This window comes from Plectropomus leopardus, chromosome 20, assembly GCF_008729295.1.
Source record: "Plectropomus leopardus isolate mb chromosome 20, YSFRI_Pleo_2.0, whole genome shotgun sequence".
NCBI classification, from domain to species: Eukaryota; Metazoa; Chordata; class Actinopteri; order Perciformes; family Serranidae; genus Plectropomus; species Plectropomus leopardus.
The window spans coordinates 14,811,116-14,832,157 of NC_056482.1; the positions used below are offsets into that span (position 1 = coordinate 14,811,116).

The 21,042-nt window shown below is 39.2% G+C and overlaps 1 protein-coding gene across 4 annotated transcripts; it reads left to right on the top strand.

The window, feature by feature from the left end:
• The first annotated feature begins 333 nt into the window (after positions 1 to 333).
• dgcr2 (DiGeorge syndrome critical region gene 2) lies at positions 334 to 20,795 on the top strand. 4 transcript variants are annotated; one of them, XM_042509789.1, is made up of 11 exons: positions 334 to 713; positions 9,748 to 9,780; positions 10,895 to 11,017; positions 15,330 to 15,416; positions 15,521 to 15,731; positions 16,934 to 17,010; positions 17,101 to 17,283; positions 17,376 to 17,597; positions 17,975 to 18,124; positions 18,539 to 18,775; positions 18,860 to 20,795. In XM_042509789.1, exons 1-11 carry the CDS (start codon positions 632 to 634, stop codon positions 19,090 to 19,092), a joined length of 1,638 nt encoding a protein of 545 aa, XP_042365723.1. In that variant the 5' UTR covers positions 334 to 631; the 3' UTR covers positions 19,093 to 20,795. The 4 variants fall into 4 exon arrangements, with proteins under 4 accessions (XP_042365723.1, XP_042365722.1, XP_042365724.1 ...); XM_042509788.1 differs by having other exon boundaries at positions 335 to 713; positions 17,972 to 18,124; XM_042509790.1 differs by having other exon boundaries at positions 335 to 713; positions 17,394 to 17,597; positions 17,972 to 18,124.
• Positions 20,796 to 21,042: the final 247 nt, after the last annotated feature.

Here is a 21,042-nt window from a genome sequence, read left to right on the forward strand (position 1 = left end):
TGATAACGATTGTACTTGTATTTTATTTTATTTTATTTTATTTTATTTTATTTTATTTTTTTTTTTTTTTCATTTTATTCTGTTCTGTTTTGTTTTGGTTTTTTTTTTTTTATTTTAGTCTTTCTGGTTTTATACCTGTTTGGCTGATTATTTTATCTGGAAATTCTGTTGACCAATAAATGTACTGTTTTCATAAATGTAAAAAAAAACCAAACAAACCCTTGGTTATCGTGTGCCACAGCGGGTATTAGCGGCTAAACTCCGCCCCGGCAGCTCCTCCAGCTGATAGCTTGTGTGTTGAATGTTTGGGATTGTTGTGATGGGAGGCCGCAGCCATCTTGGATCAGCGCCGCTCCACACCGAGCAGCAGGAGAGGACGGACGTTAACGACAGTTAGCTAGCGGCAGCAGCTCGGGCCAGATTAACCACAATCTGCGTCGCTTGTGCGGTGCGACGATGCTTTGTATACATTTTTCTTCGTTAACTGCCGCTTTGAGTGCAAAAAAATGGGTATAAAGTGTGTCAGGCGTTTAACGATATAACTCCGGAGAGGGCGGCGGCGGCGGCGGTGCAGATCCTCGGTATATTTTTTAAATTTCTGGATAGAGGAGTTACTATGAATGGAGGATAAATGTTGCCAAAGGCTGACAGCAGCAGTTTCGTCCTCCTCTCTCTTCTCTTCGTCCTCACGTTAACGGACCCACCACGGACAGGTAAATAAATTCAAGTTGTTTTCCTACATTTACATTCCCGTAGGCTCGGCTGGGAAGTGGAGTAAACAGATTACAGCTGGAAGCTAAGCGGCAGGTCAGCCGGAAAGGCCCGTGGATAAACCGGGGACTCTGTTGGTTTTTTAACCGCTGCTGTGCCTCTGCTGGACGGGGTGGACGCCGCCTTGCTCTCGGTACATTAGCACTAACAACATGAAATAAAAATAAAAGTAAGCAAACCAAATCCTCCGTCGCGTATCGTTTAAGATGTTTACGCTCTACTTAGTTACATTTCGTGAAATAAAAACGCAGTTTGTTTTCTCTTTCATAAGCCGCTTGACACTTATTGATGCAGCTGTTTTGGGAAATTGTAGCGTAAAAAATATCTTCACCCATATTTTAAAATAGATGTTTTACTTGCATAAAAAGCCGTATAAACAATTGAACCTAGGTGTGTTTATCCTCCACAACATCACTTGGTGTTTGTCCGCTTTGACGTGAGGCTGTAATTTAAAATGCATGTCAGAGATTCATGTTCCTGCGTTACAAAATCTGGCTCTCATTGACTCATCTTTTTCAGTTTAACACATCCGAGTTATGAACCACACAGTACTGTTATTGTCACTTCCCTAAAAATGCTTTTGTGGTTTGTGTGCAGTATATACTGCAGACACAAGCCAAAACATTATGCTAACATTTTGATTCAGGCTTTACAGTCTCCATCCAAGGAGACTGAAACATTTTGGACTTGATTGTAATTAAAATATGATTAAAATCACTAGTAATGTTCAAGTTGGTTACATGAAAAACATGTGGAGTCTATGAGTTGCTCATACATGTATTGCAAAAAAATGTGTCTTAAAAAATTAAAAAAATATATAAATGCAAAACCTCTAATAAGCAAATGCATAGCGAGTATGTATGTTTAAAGTAATCTAGCCACTTTCAAAACAGCATTGGCACTCTCAAGTCCATTTCAAGTAATCATGTCTGGCACAAAATGTGTGTTAAATGATCCAAATAGGGCAATGATTTCACGTCATGTCTCAGTACTCCCTGCTTAAATGCAATCACTTGTATAGTGTTTCCTGGATTCCTTCAAGCGTCGAGAGCATAGATGCATCTTGTGGTTTCCTTAAGACCCGATCTTGTGATCCTGACAGTCGCGGGGATTTTAGAAGCTGTTGTTAGTTCAAGTGATGAATAAAGGCAATATTGTTTTGGTTTAAATAAGGGCCCAGATAATGCAGCACACACAAGACTGCATGCCTCTTTAACTGCAATTGTGTTTGGTTCTTGGCCGAATATTAACTAAGGAGGCTCTTTGTGGTTCATTTGCACTCGATTAAGGAGTGTTATGAATTGTAATTATTCATTCTGCAAAGGTGTATTCATTAAGGTGTATTCATTATTCACTCTAATGTTAAAGAGTGGACACAACACCATTTTATTGAGTGAAAAGTCATACATATTTCAGCCTTGTGCTTTAATGCTTTTGAATAGCTTCGGCTTGCACTAACTCCTCATTGTTTGGGGGATAGTATGGCCTTCATGCCAAGCCTCCTACAAAGGGGACTATTTGTTTTATCATATTTTGCACAAGCTGTGCCACAGAGGGTTTGTTTTTGTAGAGCATGCTGGTTCACATCAAGTGCAGGCATCTCAGAGCTTGGTGCCCACACGGTGTGGACATTCATCTTAAGAATAATCCAGTTTGCTGGAAGATAGTTCAAATTTAGAAAACGTTTGAGCAGGTGTGAATATGAAACACTTTTCATGTCATACAGGTAGGGTTGAGCCATTTTACAAGTCTCTCAGAATCTGACAGTTACTGCTGCTGATTAGCAGCAAAGCATCATGAAGTGAGATGGCCATTAAATGGCTCTCTGGTCATAGTCTTCAGTTTCGCACAGCCAGTTCTGCATAAATGTCAGTGAGCCAGAACATTACGTCAACATTTTGAACGACGGTCTTAACACTCTCTGCATCCAAGGGAGAATTAAAGATGTTGGATGTGCCTTTAATCCCTTGAAACCTCATACAGGTTTCAGGGGTTCAAGTGACTTAACAAGAAATGCACCCCAAATTAGCAAGAAATTAGTAAAAAAAGAAAATTACCTGAAAATAATAATAAGAAAAAAAAGAAAGAAGTAAAAGGGAGTGCAAAAAAATCTTTTTTTCTCTGTAACATAATTTTAAATATATTATTGAGCGAATTATAAATATAGTGTTCTGTTTTCCTCTTTTTTTTAGAATGTGTAATGACCCCCTAGTCAATTTTCAGACCATTTACTTGTCACCTTCCACCTTGTTTTTTTGGCAGTTTGTGGGACATTTTGTCAAGTTGCTCATTATGTTTTCCTGTTTTTGAAAGAAATCATACAAATTTTCCTCAGGCTTCAGAAGTTTAAATGCATGTGTATTAAGACATCTGAATGCAGCACGAGAAAACTGATGTTGATCCAGGTGTTAAAGGGTTAATTTAAAATATGATTTGAATCCCTTTTAATGCTGCAATAAGTTTCACATGTAAAAAAATAAAAAGTCCATGGGTTGCTCATGCATGTATGTTTTATGCGATGTATACAGATACAGATATGTGACACATTAAAAAAAGAAAAAGGAAATAGATATGATCATATATTCGGGGCAGTGCAGTGGCTCTGTGGTTAGCTCATGCACATGTCTTTTTACTCCCCTGCTACAGAGACATGTATGCCGCGTGATCACAAATATATTGTTCACCTGATCAATGTGGTCATTTGTCCTGTGTATTTCACAACTGTCTACCCAATGCAGTTGCAGAAGTTCAGAAATTAGAGGCTTTACTGTGTGAGTTTTGCTTAGTGACATTTGCAAGATGTCCATGTGCTACTTGTAGCTGCAGGCAACTCGGCCATCAGCTTAAGCAACTAGTTAACTGAACTTTGTTGTCTATGGAGCTTAGTTGCCAGTGTAATATGATTTGTTCAGCAAAAAAAGTTGGCTGAAGTTTAACTTTTGACAAACATCACCCATCAGCAGTCAGCCAGATGCATTTGTTCACCTGATACTTCACTGACAAGACTACAGTTGCAGTTGACAGTTAGCTTACAGCAAGCCACAGGGAAGCCAGAGTGATGTGCTTTTTTTCAAAGACTAGTGAAGAAAAGGTTTGAAAAAGGACTTTTGGAAAACACTCTTGTTATTTATATGATGGTAAGGGAAGTTTTTGCTTTTGGCCAAAAATCAAGCTATGTTAAAAGATTCTACTGTGGTTGACACATTTGTGGGTTTTCTGAAAATCATCTTTGATACAGAGCACGCAATATGTGTTTTTAATACATTCATTATGATTGTCTTTCTGAGGGCAAAAGGTCCATTGAATTCTGGAAATTTGTTTACATCTTCCAATAGTTTTCTAAGGACAACCTTAAGCAAAACCTTAAGCTCAACAGCCAGTAAGTGTTCATTGGGTCAGTGATGTGTTTATATATACAACATGACTGACAGGCCGCAAGCAAATGTGCCAGCAAAACACACTAAATACTCTTAAGAACAATATAAACGCTATATTAGATATGATATGAATGAGTTGATTATGATAAATGATAAATTATACATCTGATTAAGTATACATTTGTGTCTAAACAGAGAAGGAGAAATGTGGGGACACACAAAGACAGACTGGCGTACAGCGTTGCGCACTCACAGTTTTGGTCTCTAGGTTTTGCTGCGAAGTGATTGTTCTTTCACGCTACTCTTTGGTGGATCAGAGAGCTGCGGATATGCAAGCAGCGGCAAAAGGAGAGATCTTTTGCTTAGAAGTGATGAGTTTACTGCTCACAGCAACTTAATACAATACAGTCTGGCTTTTGTTTTATATCTAGTGTCGGACAAATGTAGTGTTGCACATTTATGACCCGCTGTTTGTGCCATTAGCTTGTTTACTAAATAATTTGAGTGTTGCTGTCACACTGGAGCCTGTCCAACTTTAAAACTTTGTTACGAAAATAAAATGAATTGTTGAATATTTGTATTGCACAGCCAGATCCAATTCGACTGGCGGTTACGGCTTTAAAATATTTACTTTTTCATAATAATAATGAATAAAACTGGTAAATAAATATTATTCTATTATTTTGGGAGTACTGTTTTACCGGCTTTGTCCACATCCATCAGTTAGTTACAAGATTAAAGATGAAATATTTACTTTATGCAGAAGTCTGACCTTTCACGTATTTCTGTCTTGAGACTTTTTCACCCTCACACCTGCAACATTTTGCAACATCTTGCTCATGCTGCTGTCCTGTGTTGTCGAGCAGTCAAAAGTGAATGTGGAGGAAATGAAAATGTTGCGGAAAATCTCAAGGGAGGAAACTGGCCGTGTCACAGGGCAGAGATCTGAGGAAGGCTGACAATAAAAGCCAAGAGTCTTGTACCTGATATCCCACCACATAGATAATGGCTGTTGTATGATCTAGGTCAGTAAAGTTCATCCTTTTTTATCCGGGGAACAATAGACATGACCAGTATTAACATTTTCTCGTAATATGGTAAACATCAGTGCTACAGCTCTGTAGTTAATAGGAACTCTGTTTAAGATAGACAGTGTCGCATTAGTACTAAAAAGAAGTATAAGTGTCAAGTTTTTCAGACAACACAAGTAATAATTTACCCAAACTGCTTTTTGTTACGTAGACTACCCAAAACAAATGACTATGATTTCAAAGGAATTTGACTTGGAGTGCTTTTATCTACACAGTGTAAAGAAAATACATTGATTTTAAGTGTGAGGTGTTATAAAGAAAGAAATAAGTGCCCATATACCCACTCACTTCCTCTGTCAGTGAGCTTCAGTGTTGATGTGAATCATCAGCGGCTGGAGATGATGCAGTGCACCGTGTACAAGGCCAGTTCACTGTGCCATTATACTTCGGTGGGAATGAGTTTGGGCAGTCTCATAGTCTTTATTGTATTTTCCTGTTAGTTATGTAAGAGATGCAGAGGCTCAGGGTAGCCAGTGTTCGCTCATTTGTAGACGTGACATCCCAAAATCCGAAGCTTGTGAGCAAAATGGCCTGGATAAGAGGTTTTTATCCAGCCTGCTCATGGCCTTCAAAACTGTCATGTATCAGTCATTAATGCATGGGCTCCCTGGCAGATGCATTACTTTATATACATCTTTAAGATAAAACAGTCCTCATGCAGCACCATTCTCTTAAATTTCTGTTATATTTTCTCTTAATTTTCTGAGAAAATGTAAGAGAAACCAACTCTAGATGCACCAGATATTCTTAACCATCCAAATTTGCTCTTACCAGGTGTGCTAAATATGAATCCCACTTGATCATAAGTCACCTATTAGTATAGGTAGGTTTTTCTCTTATTTTGGTAAGAGTGCTCTTGACCAGTCATTCAATTTTCTCTTGCCCAAAATTTGTGAATCCCAAAAGTAAATGGGTACTGGCAAAATGAGAACAAATTGTGGATACGAGCAAAATTAAGAGAACATTTATTCATATGTGTGCATGAATGTCAGACATGCACTGCCTTGCTTTTGGTCATGTTGTGGTTTACCATGAGCCATCAACTTCATCTAACTTGTCTCCAAACAAAAAACAAACAATTTGCCTCCTCATTAAATATGTGCACTAAAACTTCTCTAATCTACTGAACAGGGAGGCAAAGATAAGCTTTCAGGCAGCTTTGAACCACAGAACCACAAATTCAGATACTCAATCCTAATCACCAGGAAGTTCAGATAATGACAAGAGAAGTGCACTTCAGCTTGAAGCTGTCAAAGATAGAGACCTTTTTTTTTAACCTGGAGATGCTCAAGCTGTGCCTTCAGCATATATCTGATAACCTTAAAAAGACTATGGGTAGCTGAATAAATTCTACCCCCTTGAATTTTCCAGCCGCAGTTTTCGGAAAAGCACGAAAAGAAAGACTACTGATCTATGCAGGCAGCAAGTCTTTATTCAAACTGCAGGCACCAGAAAGCACAAACCAGGCTTTTATTTTCTAGTCGAAAGCGCATACCGATACAGCTTAAGAGTCGGCTACTTTTTAGATAAACAATCCCCTGCTGGATTTTGGTTTTGTTTGCTTGCTTGCCTCCCAGCAGGCTAACATAGCAAAGCAACAAGTCTTATTACAATATGTATTGTTGGGGAAAAAATATGTTAATTTCAAAAGGTCCTTGGCCGTCAGAGGATTTGTTACATCAACATTCAGCCATGTACCGGCAAGGGAAATGCTCACATCTCCCTATGGTGAAGGTTTTCAAAAATCGTCATAAAATAGTTTGTATATGTAGAAAGCTTATTATGATAGATATACTATATTTTCACACAATTATAAAATCCTGCAAGACACTTGAAAGATGATTGACTTATCATCTTTGAAAGCATTTTTACTCAGCGTGTTATTCTGTATATGCATTAATTATTAACATTACATTTGGGAAACATGGTCTCTGATGTTATCCATCAATTTGACACATATTCAAGTTCGATGGGATCGATGAAAGTGCATCCAGGCCCGGGAGACTGAGACAAGTCTATAATGCGTCTCAATCCACTTAGCATTAATTAGACAAGATGACGTCTGCTTTGTTGCACACCTTTCAGGCAGAGAGAAGGCCGTCTGTACTAAGGTCAGCCTTAAAGGATAGGTTGACTTTTTTTCAACCCAGATCTTATTTGATTATTTTTCCTAATCATTTATCGTTGAGATCAGCACAGCTGCATGCAGTGTAAGCTTTTTAAAGGTCCTGAATGTGACAGTCAGAGCATTAATATAGCAGCAAAACACTATTTGCTATGTAAAAACTAGTGGAGCAATGGTGTCCTGACCAGAGAATACAGTCATTCTGTGTCTGTGTCTGTGTGTGTGTGTGTGTGTGTGTGTGTGTGTGTGTGTGTGTGTGTGTTGTAAGCTTGTTAATGCATGTGTGTGTCCCAGTGGCTAGCTCATCGCCTGCACTTTGCACGGTGCTTATACAATGTTTATTGCGGATATTGGGATGTCATTTTCCAAAAGGTGTAGCACCTGTTCTTTGGTTCTCCCTCGGTAACAGTGTTGGCTTTTTTAGCACTATTGCCATTGTTTAGTGTAGACCTGTACCAGACTTGGATTGGATCAGATTTGGCTGCCTTATACGAATATTTTATTCAGGTTATTCAGTTTTTTTTCCATATCAAGTTTTAAAGTTTGAACTGGCCCCCGGGTGGCATTTACGTAATATAGTAAACAAGATAAAGGCGGTAACAACATATTTTGCCAACACTTGATTTCAAGCAAAAGCCAGAGACTGGGTCATATTAAGTTGCTGTGAGCTGAAGGTCTCTCCTCTCTGTAACTCTCTGTCACTGCCTGTGTGTTTGCAGCTCCGTGTATCAAAGAGTAGCGTGAAAGTCGAGTGCTCACTCTGCGGTAAAATCTGGAGACAAAAACATCCCTAGAAGTGCACTGCACAGCACATTGACTTGCAAAAGAAAAAGAACACAAACAAGAAAAGAACACAAACAACCAAACAAACCCCCCAAAAAAATGCTCAATTTGAAGTAATCTCAGTCGACTGAGGTGTCTAAAAAGTCAATATTTACTTGCCACTGCACAAATTGTTGTATTTATTAGCAGTTATCATAACAACTAAAAAAACTAAAGTTTGATAGCAAAGACTAAAGTCTTTGCTATCAAACTTGTGGCACACTGCACAAAAAATAGTTATCATAGTGTCACCAGCATCCTCTAACGCCACCCAGCTAAACACCTGTTTCCAGGATAATTGAAATGCTCACTTGTCCTTTTTTTTTGAGCCACCTCCATTTTCCGGCTAGTGCTTCAGTAATGCATGTGCAACTCTGATCTCTGACGAGAAGCAGGCGAGATGGCTCATTCATCAGGGATCTTTTTTCTTTCTTTCTTTTTTTTTTTTTTTTTTTACCACTTACCCAGTAAGGCAATTTAGTTGCTAGATTTATTAGCCCAACGTGGTATTTTACCCCAGGCAGTCAGGCAGTCCTTATTGTTTAGTCCTGAAGCCCCTTCAATGGTTAAAACATAGTCCAGTGGGAAAAATGGCTTAGGCCTTAAACTACCAACATATATGAATGTCTTTGATAAACTGGAAGCTCACAACATAACTATACTGGTATGTTATGCAAGAGCAAACGGGGTTACAGCAGTACTTTTTTTCTGTTAACCTTGTTCTTCATGGCTAAATCTGGGCCATGTAGTAAGCAGGATGTTGTGCAGAATGGAGTCAATACGACCTTGTAAGGTAAAGTTTGTGACCTTTGTTACAGTAGAACATAACAAGGTTATATTTGGTGTAATGTGAGATTCCTGTTTTTGAAAACATGATCTATCATGTTTTTATCATTAAGCTGCAAGGTATTTTCTAAGAAAGCTTGTGGTGAGGCTGCTTCTCTGATTGTTAATATTTGAAAAACTTTTAATTACATCTGGTTTGTAAAAGTCAATCAATCCTTTGCCATTTGAATTTTGCAGTATATGTCAAAGCCAGTGGCACACGTTTGTTTTTTTTACTCCGGCGAATCATTAATATGTGCAGCAGTCAGAACTCTAATGCAAATAAAGGTCATTTTTTATCCCTGTATTAAAGCCCAGTGTAGGTTGCTGCTCTGAGGGATGATCAAAGCTGAAAGTCTGGTTTGTGTGTGTTTATGTCACCTGGGTCAGTTGGTTGATGCACAGATGAAACAATAGTCACTTGAAATAGCTCTGAGCTTTTTTTCAAAGTAAAAATAGTGTTGCCATATTTGTCAGGTGAGTGGGTGGTCCAGCTCTGTTGGAGGTTCACATAACCACCTGTATTCAAGCACAGATGGTGTAATGTACCCTCCACTGGGCAAGCAGCTGGGGGAATCACTGAGCACTGACACATGCCAGAGCATTGTTGACAGTATAAATAATAGATATCCTTAAAGAATTCATAATGAGCAGCACAAACATGATGAATATTGTCCCCTAAAAGCCAATACACTGACATACAGGATAGTCACTCTATTGTTTCTATTTGTTTCAGGTCCGCGGCTAGCTCTGGCAAGATTATTGTCAGGTAAGCACGCAGTGTATCTTTTAGTGTAGTGGCTGTCTGACATTTTTGTTAGACTGTGTCAGCAGATCCTTCAGTTTGAACCATTACTAAGCCTTAGATATTTATCAACATACAACATGTATGCTGTCCGATATGCACAAAATGACAAGTTCAATTTTTAACAGAGCATAATGCAGAAAAAGGGGCTTAGACTAATTTAGAATTATGAAATTCACTAAAAATACCCATTTTAGTGTGCTGATGTCATTTTTGACAATTAAGTTTACTGTTAAACTGTAAAGTAAGTATTTGATACCACATCTGAGGGAAAATTGCATTGCGTAATTGCATTTTTTTTATATATATATATATATATATATATATATGCGCTGAAGTGTTTTTTTGTATTTCATATTACTAAAATCTGCGCAATCTAAAATCGTAAAGGTTATGTAAGTTAGTAAACATAATAAAATATTAAAATTGCGTCATAAATTAAAAAAAAACATCTCTATCAACTGGCTTTTCTGCTCTTATGGCACCATTGCATGTTTTCACCATCTTTTGGACTGCTTGTAACATAATGTAATGACGTCATCGAAGGTGGACAACATTTTAGTGCAAAAGGCTTTCTGCTCTAAAAAAATAAAGTTCTACCTATTGTAGCTTTTATTATAGATCATTTTAAATCAAGACTGTGAAAGCAACAACTTCCCGTGGCGGCTGTGGATTTTCTATGCGAGCATCCTTTTTTAACTTCTACCAATGATCTTTTATGCCCTCCTCCTCTGCTGTCTCAGTATATTGAATCAGTGAGACGTGGGCTAACATGCTGACAGGAAGTGTGTTTACATTCTGCTGATTAAGTTCGTCCCACTGGTGCAGTGCTAGTCTTATTTGAATGTGTTTCAGTAGCTATCAAGAGGAACATTGAAAATCAGTTTATGTATTCCATACCCCCAAATTTTCACCCCTTCACCATCTATGATCTCTTATTTTATCAACAGCCATTAAAAGCTCACGTGGCATCATTCAGTCCTCTGCTGGACTTGAAATGTTTTTTTTCTCTTGTTTGAAAAAAAAAGGCTCAGTCACGTGCAGGTTTGACCACACGAACTCTCTTGTTGTATTTCAGAGCAGCGCTGCAGCCCTGGGCAGTTTGCCTGCCGCAGTGGGAAGATGCAGTGTATCCCAATGTCCTGGCAGTGTGACGGCTGGACAGCATGTGAGGACAAGAGTGACGAGATGGACTGTCCCCGTGAGTATAGCTCACTTAAGCCCTTTTACACCCACTCTGTTATCTAACACCCATAACATGATTGATTTTTGGAAAGAATAGCAACACCCTGTACCTTTTCACACTTGGACGGTTCGGATCACAGCTGGTCGGCTCTAAATACAGGTGTGAATGCACCCAGAATTCTTTAAGGACACACTGGGAGCTAATCAAGCGACAGCCAGAGGTGTTCAGTGAAGCATGTAGACCACATATGAGCAGGAAGAGCCTGTAGTGTGAGTGCAAAAGCATCCCTGACTGAACTGAAGGACTCAGTCACATTTTTAGTGTTTCAAATCTCAAACACAGTGGGGCTGTCCCAAATACCCTTTTCTTGTGTCTGGCGCTTTGGCATTGATCAACAGCAAATATTCTGTCTGTCTCCTGGTGGTGCTCTCACTGACACCAAAATGGTTTGACTCAGTCAATGAAACCATTAGTAACAGAAAAATTATCATTCCAGTCACTGTGTGTGTGACAGATGCAGCAGCAGTATTGTGATAAACAGAGAGAGGGAGAGAGGGGCTGAGGTGATCAATATGCTGTGCACAGCTGTACAATGAAATCAGTCAAAGTTGTGGTGATTTATCAAAATACCAAGGCCATGCAGAAGTCATGGGGATTACCTGATTTTACCCGAATTATTGCAATTGCAACATCACAAATTCCTGGAGTGACTGCACAAGGCATTCCAAACTCCAGAGTTGTTGGGTTTGTTGACCTTTCTATACAGTTTTTTAAGACATTACACAGCTTGTGAGATTTTTTTATTATCATGGGCAAATTATTCTAGATCTACAAACTGCTCACAATAACCTGACAAAGTCCTGTGAAACAGAAACAGAGCATACTAATCTAATTTAAGGTGTATTTGTTTATTTTCTCGCAAACATTGAAATGACATTCACCCTCTGTAATAAATAAATGAAAAACAAAAAAAGGAATGCCCAAATCCTTAAATTGAAAAATGATTGCCTCCCCATTATACTAATATCTAATTGGCTGAATATTTGGGTCCAGCCCTAAAACACAGTCTGATTCAGCTGATTTACCAAACAGCTCAGACATAGTTTAAGTCTGCAGGTGCAAAAAAAAGTCACCAAAGGAATCAAAATTCAGGACCTGCATCTCTGGACTGACAATGTCAGATGGCAGCGGGAGGCAGAGTTAAACACTGAGTGGCTGCACATGTGTCTCTGTTTTTATTTACTGCTCGCTGATCTCTTCAACACTGCTTAGATGTTGCTAATCCTTTGACAGAAATCCTATTGTTTTCCCTTCTTAAATCCAGAGAGACCCTATCCCCAGATTTCTGACCGCATAATAGGAATTATTGAAAGGATTGAGTTCAGCATGTGACCTCCATACAGCAGCAGTTGTGCATGCTTTAGAGTGAACGCTGTAGGCTGGCCAACAACACTGTATAGTCATTAAGTTTTTAGCACTGGACTCAGTCAAACGGCATTTGTAGAACAGCCAATAACAGCATGAATTATTTGTCAGAAAATTACCATTTGTGCTATTTTGTGGTTATTTGCCCATCACAGGGACTTACCATGAATGAATACACAGAACGTCAGAAGCAGATCTGCTGGTTATGATTAATCAAAAAAGCTGAACATCATGCATTTACCCTTCCCCTATGTGCTGAGTAGCTGTGGTTTAACAGAAGAAGGCAAGAAAACCCCAAACAATGCTCACACATGCCTCAGTGGGGGCTTATTGTCTGCTAAATCAACAACACGCATGGAAATCAATGTTCTTGTTTGGGATTAGCTCTTTGTTGAATAACACCGTGAGGTGGAGCAATCTCTCAAGCTAAATCCAGCTAGACAAAATACCAGCGGAAACTGTGCAACCTTATAACTTCAATGCAGGAATAGGTGTTGGCAGCAGTTGTAGACTGTACAGGAGTTAGCCAGTCTGCAAACAGAAGACAAGTTGCATTAAAAGTATTGTCAAAAGATGGAGAAATAAAAATAGGAATAGCTACAATAAACTTAAACATACATTTTTTACAAAAAAACGGTTTCAAGTTTCAAAAGTTATAAGATGGCATTTAACCCAAATGAAAAACATTGTGTTTTTATTCCTTTAATGGTCAGGTAACTGATGATAATAATAATTCTGTAACACCATGATACTGTGAAACTGCAATATTTTCTGAGATGGTTATTGTACTGTGAAAATCTCATTCTGTTGCAACTTGTCTTGGATGCTTTCTGCTTACGGTCTGGCAGCGGTTCATTACCTTTTTATAAAGCCCTAACCTCACCTGAGCATGGTGGGGGTATACGCTTTTAAACATTCTCCTGAGCACAGAAAGTATGAGGAAAATAAGAAAATACAGGGAAAAAATCATACTGCCCTTTTTTAGGTTATGAATGATGATCGAAAGGGGTTACTTCTGTATGAGTCTGTTGGTTTTTAGGAAAATCCTAGATTCTCAACATAGATTCTCAACATTTCAACAGTTTTTCACTTCAGTTTATGTGTTAATTTTAGGGAACCGAGTTGCTCTTTTTTTCACAGTAATTCAAAACAGAAGATCCTCCTGCTGCGACATATGATACTGTTGTTTTTATACCCTGTAATTTCTGCTTTTTGCACTGTTCTGTCAACCGTTATAATTTCACAGAATCAAGGGAATACTGAGTTTATTTTAGCTAATTAGCCTGCAGTGTTATATGAAAAATGACATGTAAACGATGACTAGAAAGTCAGATTTCAGCACAAGTAATAAGATCAGTGTGTTTCTGTTCCCTTTTTTTATTTCACTGAAAAAATGTCCCAATGTCAGTTTATGTTTCCTCTTTTATGGGCAACTGTTCTTCCTGTTGCTCTCTGAGTATTTGATGTTGTAAACTAAGAGAAAATAGGGAAGTAACTATTGTTTGTCTATTCTAGTAAAACATTTTCTTGGATAGAACGAGAACGAGATCCTGTATTTCATGTCAATCAAGTCTCACTCCCCTTTGAAAAAAGACGTTGTTTTTGCTGTTTGTAGACAATGGTCAGATTTTAGATTTGAATCACTGTAAACGCCTCTAGTGATACTTAACAAGAGGTTAAAATCTGCACTGCTTTAATAATAACAATGGAACACTTCGGTTCTGCTTTTATCTTCCGCAAATCTGTATCAACATCCTTGATATTTTTTAGGCATAAATGGTTGTTGAGACATGTTTCTAAATTCCTGTCATAAGTCATAACCTCAACACAGGAGGTCATGTTGATTTGCAGTACATAAAGTGAATAATTAGTGAGACAAAGAGCACTGGACCTGGAGGAAAGCCAGTACTAGTCCACACAGTAAAGGCTGCGTGATTATGGCCAAAATGATACTCATGGTAATTTTGATCAGTGTTGAGATTACAACTATTTATCATGATTATTTATTTTTTTAGGGACAAAAGGTTTTTATTTTACTGTTACAACAGAGCACTGCTTTCACTTACATGTTGTGCTACATTCCTGCTGATGTACTAGCATCAAAATAAGACTTAAACTCGTCTTCATCTTCACCTGAATTTGGTGCATCTTCTATAAATACGCATCCACCTCTGTATATGTACTGTGACCTTGAATCGGTCTCATTTTTGTGAACGCTGAAGATGGCCTTGAGGGAGTTTCCTCAAATTCAACACAAACATCCACTTGGACTCAAGAATGACAAGGATGGGGATTAATGGTGACAATACGATATAATAGTGATGTCATTCTGCAAGGCCTTCATGCATTCATCGTACTGCAGATTGCATTTTTTAAAAAAAAATGGGTTTAACAAGTTGTGTTACTTTGCGTGCAGACACAAGTCTGATGCACTTTTGTGCATATGATTTGTTCCCTCATGTCCAAAGAACGGATGATTTTTGTTTTGTAGTTTTTCACAGGCTGCAGCTGCAGGGTGCACGTGTAGTGACATGACTGCTCTTCAGAAGTAGAGGCTGATTGTTAGTTTAGGAAGCTGTGGGTCAGTCTGTGGATATTTATGAATATATAAACTTTTTAGCTTAATGATTATTATTATGGTATTATTTATTATTATTTTACAAGTAACACAAACATGATTTAGAACGTGGAGTGGACAGGCAGAGCTGGTGCAGAAGCAAGCAGCGCTGATCTATTAATCTATAAGGCTATCAGATTAATGAAAGGCCTGGTTTGTTACATCACAGGTTTTCAACAGGCTGCACAACATAAACCAATATGTGCACTGAAAAAAATATACAGAGTTCATGTAAGGAAAAAAAAAGTGTCCACGGATGTTAAACTTAAGTCATTTTTTTTGTAGCTATCAAGGAGGAAAGATTTCGTTTTGGGAATGGATATGACCAGGTCGAAGATGTCATCGGTGTGGCTCAACCCGTGCGCTTCAACAGTAAGCATCTCACTTCACTCCCTCCACTTAATTGAAGTTGATGATATAATTGTTGAATTTGCATTATTTGTATGCAGCTTTTATCAAACATTTTTCATCCACAGAGAAATGTCCCAGCGGGTGGCACCACTATGAGAAGACGGCAAGCTGTTACAAAGTGTACCTGAGGAACGAGAACTACTGGCAGGCCGTGGACACTTGTCAGAAAGTCAACGGCTCATTGGCCACTTTTGTCACCAACGAGGAGCTGCAGTTCATCCTGAAGATCGAGGTGGATTTTGATGACAAAGTCTGTGAGCGCAGAGACCAGTGCAAGTGAGTTTTTACTTTACTTTGCTTTTTTTTTTTTTTTTTTTTTTTAAAAAGTCACGTCTGTCTTTACTTGCAGCTTCATGGAAGAACTTCTTTAAATGTAAATTGTTACTGTTTAATCAACATTTCATGAATCTTTCTAGTAATTTACAAGTTACAGTTAAACTAGTATTGACATTAAAAACAAGCAACAGGACAAATATAACATTATAAATTCTTCAATCAATCATAACACGGTACACAACAAAATACAAAATATCACTGTCAGTGTGGACTGGTTCCTAATTCAGAGAAAGAGAGAGACATTATCTCCATTTCTTTTATTGCTTTCATAATTGATTTTCTTTTGCCATTGGCCTCTTTGATCCCTGCTTGCTAATAGCAGAGGTTGCATTTTTTAGAGATGGTTAAGGACTGTTTGCCGATTATAGAGCAAAGGAGTTTCACACAGATGCATCTCGCAATTCATAATCAAGTACCATGCAAGTAATTTCTATCAGCTGTAATTAGATGATTTCCTTTTGTTTAACACAGTTCATCCAATATGTTTTAGGTACTCTCTATGAAATCTGTGCAAACTGCTTTGGAAAAGAGTGTGAAAAATGCGTGAAAAAAGCATTAACACATTTGTAAGAGAAGACTTCTGTTGTGCAAAGAAGGTGATGATGAAGATCCCACGTTCAGTTTTAAGTGTGTCTGAGCTTAGTAACTTAAGTTCCTGTGTAGTTTCTGTTTGAAGTCAAACACTTTTCAGATATCTTCCCCCCCCGTGCATAACTCTGTCCATTCTCTGCACCCTTGTCTTTGTTTGCATTTTTTAGGCCTTCATTTGTACAGAAAATAGCCAGCTGAACAGGCGTGCTGTCATTCATTTGTATAAAAGGGAGCTCTACAAACTCTTCTGTCTCTCAAGATTAAAACCTTTGATTTGCATTTCTACTTGTTATAATGTTTGCTTTGGCTTTGTGAATCTTTTTCTTTTGACTTTATGAAATAAGTATAAATACGGTCAATTGTATCTGTCTGTGTGTGTGTGTGTGTGAGAGAGAGCAGAGGAGGACAAGTGATGGTGCTTTGTCATTAGTTGCAGGCCATCTAGTGGCCAAAAGTGGAAGTTTAAATTGCTTGATGAAGTGCTGAAATGCACCATTTGACACAGTCATTTTAAACACCGTAGACATTTACTTTTTTGTTTTGTTTTTCAGGTTTTGGGTGGGTTACCAGTATGTGATCACCAATCAGAACCACTCCCTGGAGGGCCGCTGGGAGGTCGCATACAAAGGTATGTGACCTCATATGTTACAGAGTCAACGATTTTTCTGTAACTTGTCTCAGTGCTTAAATTGTTATGTTTTTTTGTTTTCCTCAACAGGATCAATGCAGGTGTTTCTGCCACCTGAGGGTCTGACTAACTTTGGGGAGGCGTCTCCCACCCAGGACAATGTCTTCTGTGCCCAGCTGCAGCGCTTTCAGATCAAAAGTATGAACGAGCGAGGTCTGCACAGCTGGCATGCTGAGAACTGCTACAAGAAGTTTCCATTTCTCTGCAAGAGGAGTAAGCGCTCATCTTTTTCCTTTTGCATCAGAAACATTATGTTACTTGTTTTTTTCCAGTCTCATAATGTTCATGTTGGACTATGTCTTGAGGTTATATTTTTCCACCAGGGCAAACGTGTGTAGACATAAAAGACAACGTTGTAAACGAGGGCTACTACTTCACGCCTAAAGGAGACGACCCATGTCTGAGCTGCACGTGTCATGACGGCGAGCCTGAGATGTGCGTGGCTGCGTTGTGTGAGCGCCCACAGGGCTGCCAGCACTTCCGCAAGGATCCTAAAGAGTGCTGCAAGTTCACCTGCCTGGACCCAGGTACTAACACTAGCAGAGTATTTGTGTTAGCTACTGCATAGAAACTTTAAGTGCTCAGTCTTTGAGGTTACCACAAGGTTGAGCACACAAGTATTTGATTTATTGCAACTTGTGGCAATCCATTTGCTGACTCTTTCAGCCACAGGATATTTTTACACTGTGTGCAAGACATATTTAAAAAAAAATAAAAAAGAGGTGTCATGTTGTCATGGGTGGGGTTCACATAGTTTTATCTTCCTACATGAAAAACGCAGAATTACTTTCAGAGCTTGGAAAGAGAAATTTGTGCTTTGCGCTCTCATACTTTGGTGCACAAATGAGCTCACAGTGTGTGAAACTTTTATTTTGTCGTTATTCTTTTTTTTTTTCCTCAGATGGAAACAGCCTATTTGACTCGATGGCCAGCGGGATGAGACTGATCGTCAGCTGCATCTCGTCCTTCCTCATCCTCTCCCTGCTGCTATTCATGGTGCACAGACTTCGTCAGCGGAGACGTGAACGCATCGAAACTCTGATTGGAGGAAACTGTGAGCATTAAGTCTGCTGGACACACACAAACACTCACCTCTTTCTTAACTATCATTTAGTTGTGTAATTAAAGGCTTTGTCATCATAATTAGTCTCAATTAAATTAGATGCAGCATCAGTTTTTATTTTAGATTAATTTTCAGTGCAATGATATGGAGAGCTTCAGTTCAAAATTGGTGTTTCTCAAAAACGTTTTTAAAAAAAGACTGGCTGTTGTTAATTTCTTAATGCCAGGGTCTAAATTAAACCAGGCTCCTTGTAAACAGGGTTCCCACTGTCATGGAAAAGTCATGGAATTTCCAAATCACATTTTCCAGCCCTGGAAGAGTCATGAAACTATGACAAATCATTCAAAGGTTTGGAAAAATCATGGAGGTTTTTTTTTGCATTTCTGTCTGTTTTCATTTGCTCAGTGCACCACTTTAACCTTGGAAGACGAGTCCCAGGCTTTGACTACGGCCCAGATGCATTTGGCACCGGCCTCACTCCCCTGCATCTATCTGATGACGGAGAGGGAGGCGCGTTCCATTTCCAAGAGCCTCCTCCGCCGTACGCAGCCTACAAATACCCCGACATCCAGCACCCTGACGACCCCCCGCCTCCGTATGAAGCCTCCATCAACCCAGACAGCCTCCTCTACGTGGACCTCGGTAGGCGGAGATTATTCATGCATCTTATCATGTACAGTGTGTTCACCTCTCGCCTTCATTTCCTTTCTGTGTCATTACCCGCAGGACACAACGGGGTTTCCATGGTGCCGAGCCAGATGAACGCCATGGGAGACGTTCTCCAATCTGATATCCCCAACGCCCCTGCTCCTGTGCCAGATTCGGCACCGTCCACTCAGGAGAGGGAGGACTCCATAGATAGCAGCACCCTCCTGGTGGGGCCCGACACCCCGACAGATGGCCACGCCCCCGCTCCCATGCCCACAGACTGCGCCTCCACCCTCAGCACCGTAGTATAATAGGACTGTGGACGCACAGACAGCAGGGAGCTGCATCCGGACATTACCTGCTGGTTGAGGAAGGTCATGAGCGCGTTCTGCACCGGGAGAGGACGCAGCAGACTGTGGCATCGTCGTTTATCAAAGCGCTGACTGCAGGGAGTTCAAGTTTGTACAGACACACCAGAGGCTTCTTTAAAGTGCGAGGGTGCCCTCTTTCTGAAGACTCCTCTGCAGTCGGCTTTCTGAGTGTTGTTTTTTTTTTTTTTTTTAAACACTGGCATCTGAGGGAGCAGAGCAGACTGTTTCTGTACAGAGAGAAAAAAAAACACTACATTGAGGCTGAGAGGGCTGCTTTTACGTTTAGCATCGACTGAGCAAAGTTTTTGAAATATCTCAGAGTTGGCCTCGAGGAGCCCTGATGTAAATACCCCTTCAGGTCCGTGCCGGTCAGATTTGTCACACCTGTGTGTCTCAGTCCAGGTTAAGAAAGACAGACGGACAGTAAAGCCAGCTATTGTTCCCTGTGCGTTTTTGTTTGCATCTTATTGTTGTTCAAACGGACGTGTCTGTGTTGATCTTTCAGGCTACAATAATGTCCTCATTGGCCCCGTCTGTCGCGGCATGTCCCAGATCTCGATTTCTACTCGCTCATCAGAATCTCACTTTCTTATTAGTCTGATACATGAAGCTGTCTTCCAGGTTTATAGCGCATATTTGCAGCAAAAGTTTTCTAACTAAGAGGTTTAACCTTGCAAGAAAGTAGTAGTTTCCTGCTATAGGGTGTTTTTAATAGGTAATGCTGACACAAGGCATTATGTATCAAGGAATGTTGTGGTACTGAAAATTATCTGAGTTTGTTATTGTGTTATTTTGATGATAATTTATGACTGCAGGCTGTAATCTTGATTGTTTTATTGTGGGATCAGCAAGAGGAAGCAGCGAAGCTTTTCAAGTGTGAAGATTAGGGAAGATATCCCATTATTAAATTTGAGAGTCAATTTATTTCAGATAAACTGTTCCAATCATGAAGTGATATAATCATGCAGACAGTATCCATTGTTGTTACTTTATTTTCTTCGCTGCATAGTTCTGTATTTGCTAACTAAACCATGTTTAGTGATTCAAAGATCAATGTTTTGCACGCTCATCCCTAGATTAAATCAGGGTTTTTTGTTTTTTTTGGGGGGGTCGATTTGTCACATTTGGAGGTCGTTTTCAGCTGCTGGTTGTAGCTGTGAGTCTCTTTCTGTTTGGTGTTGATGGGTCTGTTACCGTCCTTGTTTCTCAATGGGATCGAAGTTTAAAAAAAAAAAATGTAATAAAGAAAATTGTAAATTCGTATATCTGGAACTTGTTAGAACCCTTTTGTGGTGACAATCGCTCGATTCACTCAAGGATGAATTTTTCCAAAACCCGAGTTGACCCACAACCAGCATTCAAACCGCTTTCAAGCTGCCTCAAGAAAACCAGCTGTAAATGTGTGTCTGAATGCACGTCTCATGTTTGAATGTACTGTCTGTATAAAACTTTTTTTTTTTTTTGTGCTGATATTTTCCCCATTTTTCTTTCATTTTTCTTTTGGCATTGACAATCCACAGCGGATTACCCAACAAACAAAATCTCATAAGTTGTGAAAAAGAATTAGTGTCTGCATGTGTGTGTGTATAAAGAAGATGGTGTTCTGGTTTGGATTTTTTTTTTTCTTCATCAAATTTTTATTTTTCAACCTGCTTTTTGGAGCTGCGGTGCATGTTTTTATCTTTTGGCATGCTGAGAGATTTTTCTTTTGATGGAAACGTTTTTAGTCTGTCCTGTACAGTAGATACGAAGACTCCTGCGTATAATTTAACATCTCCGTGTGCGTCAAAAACCTGCCCATGACCCCAACAACCACATTTACACTGTAGTTTCTGTGCTAGACTATGGTGGTGTGAGAACTAATTTTATTGGATTTGAAATGTTTTATGT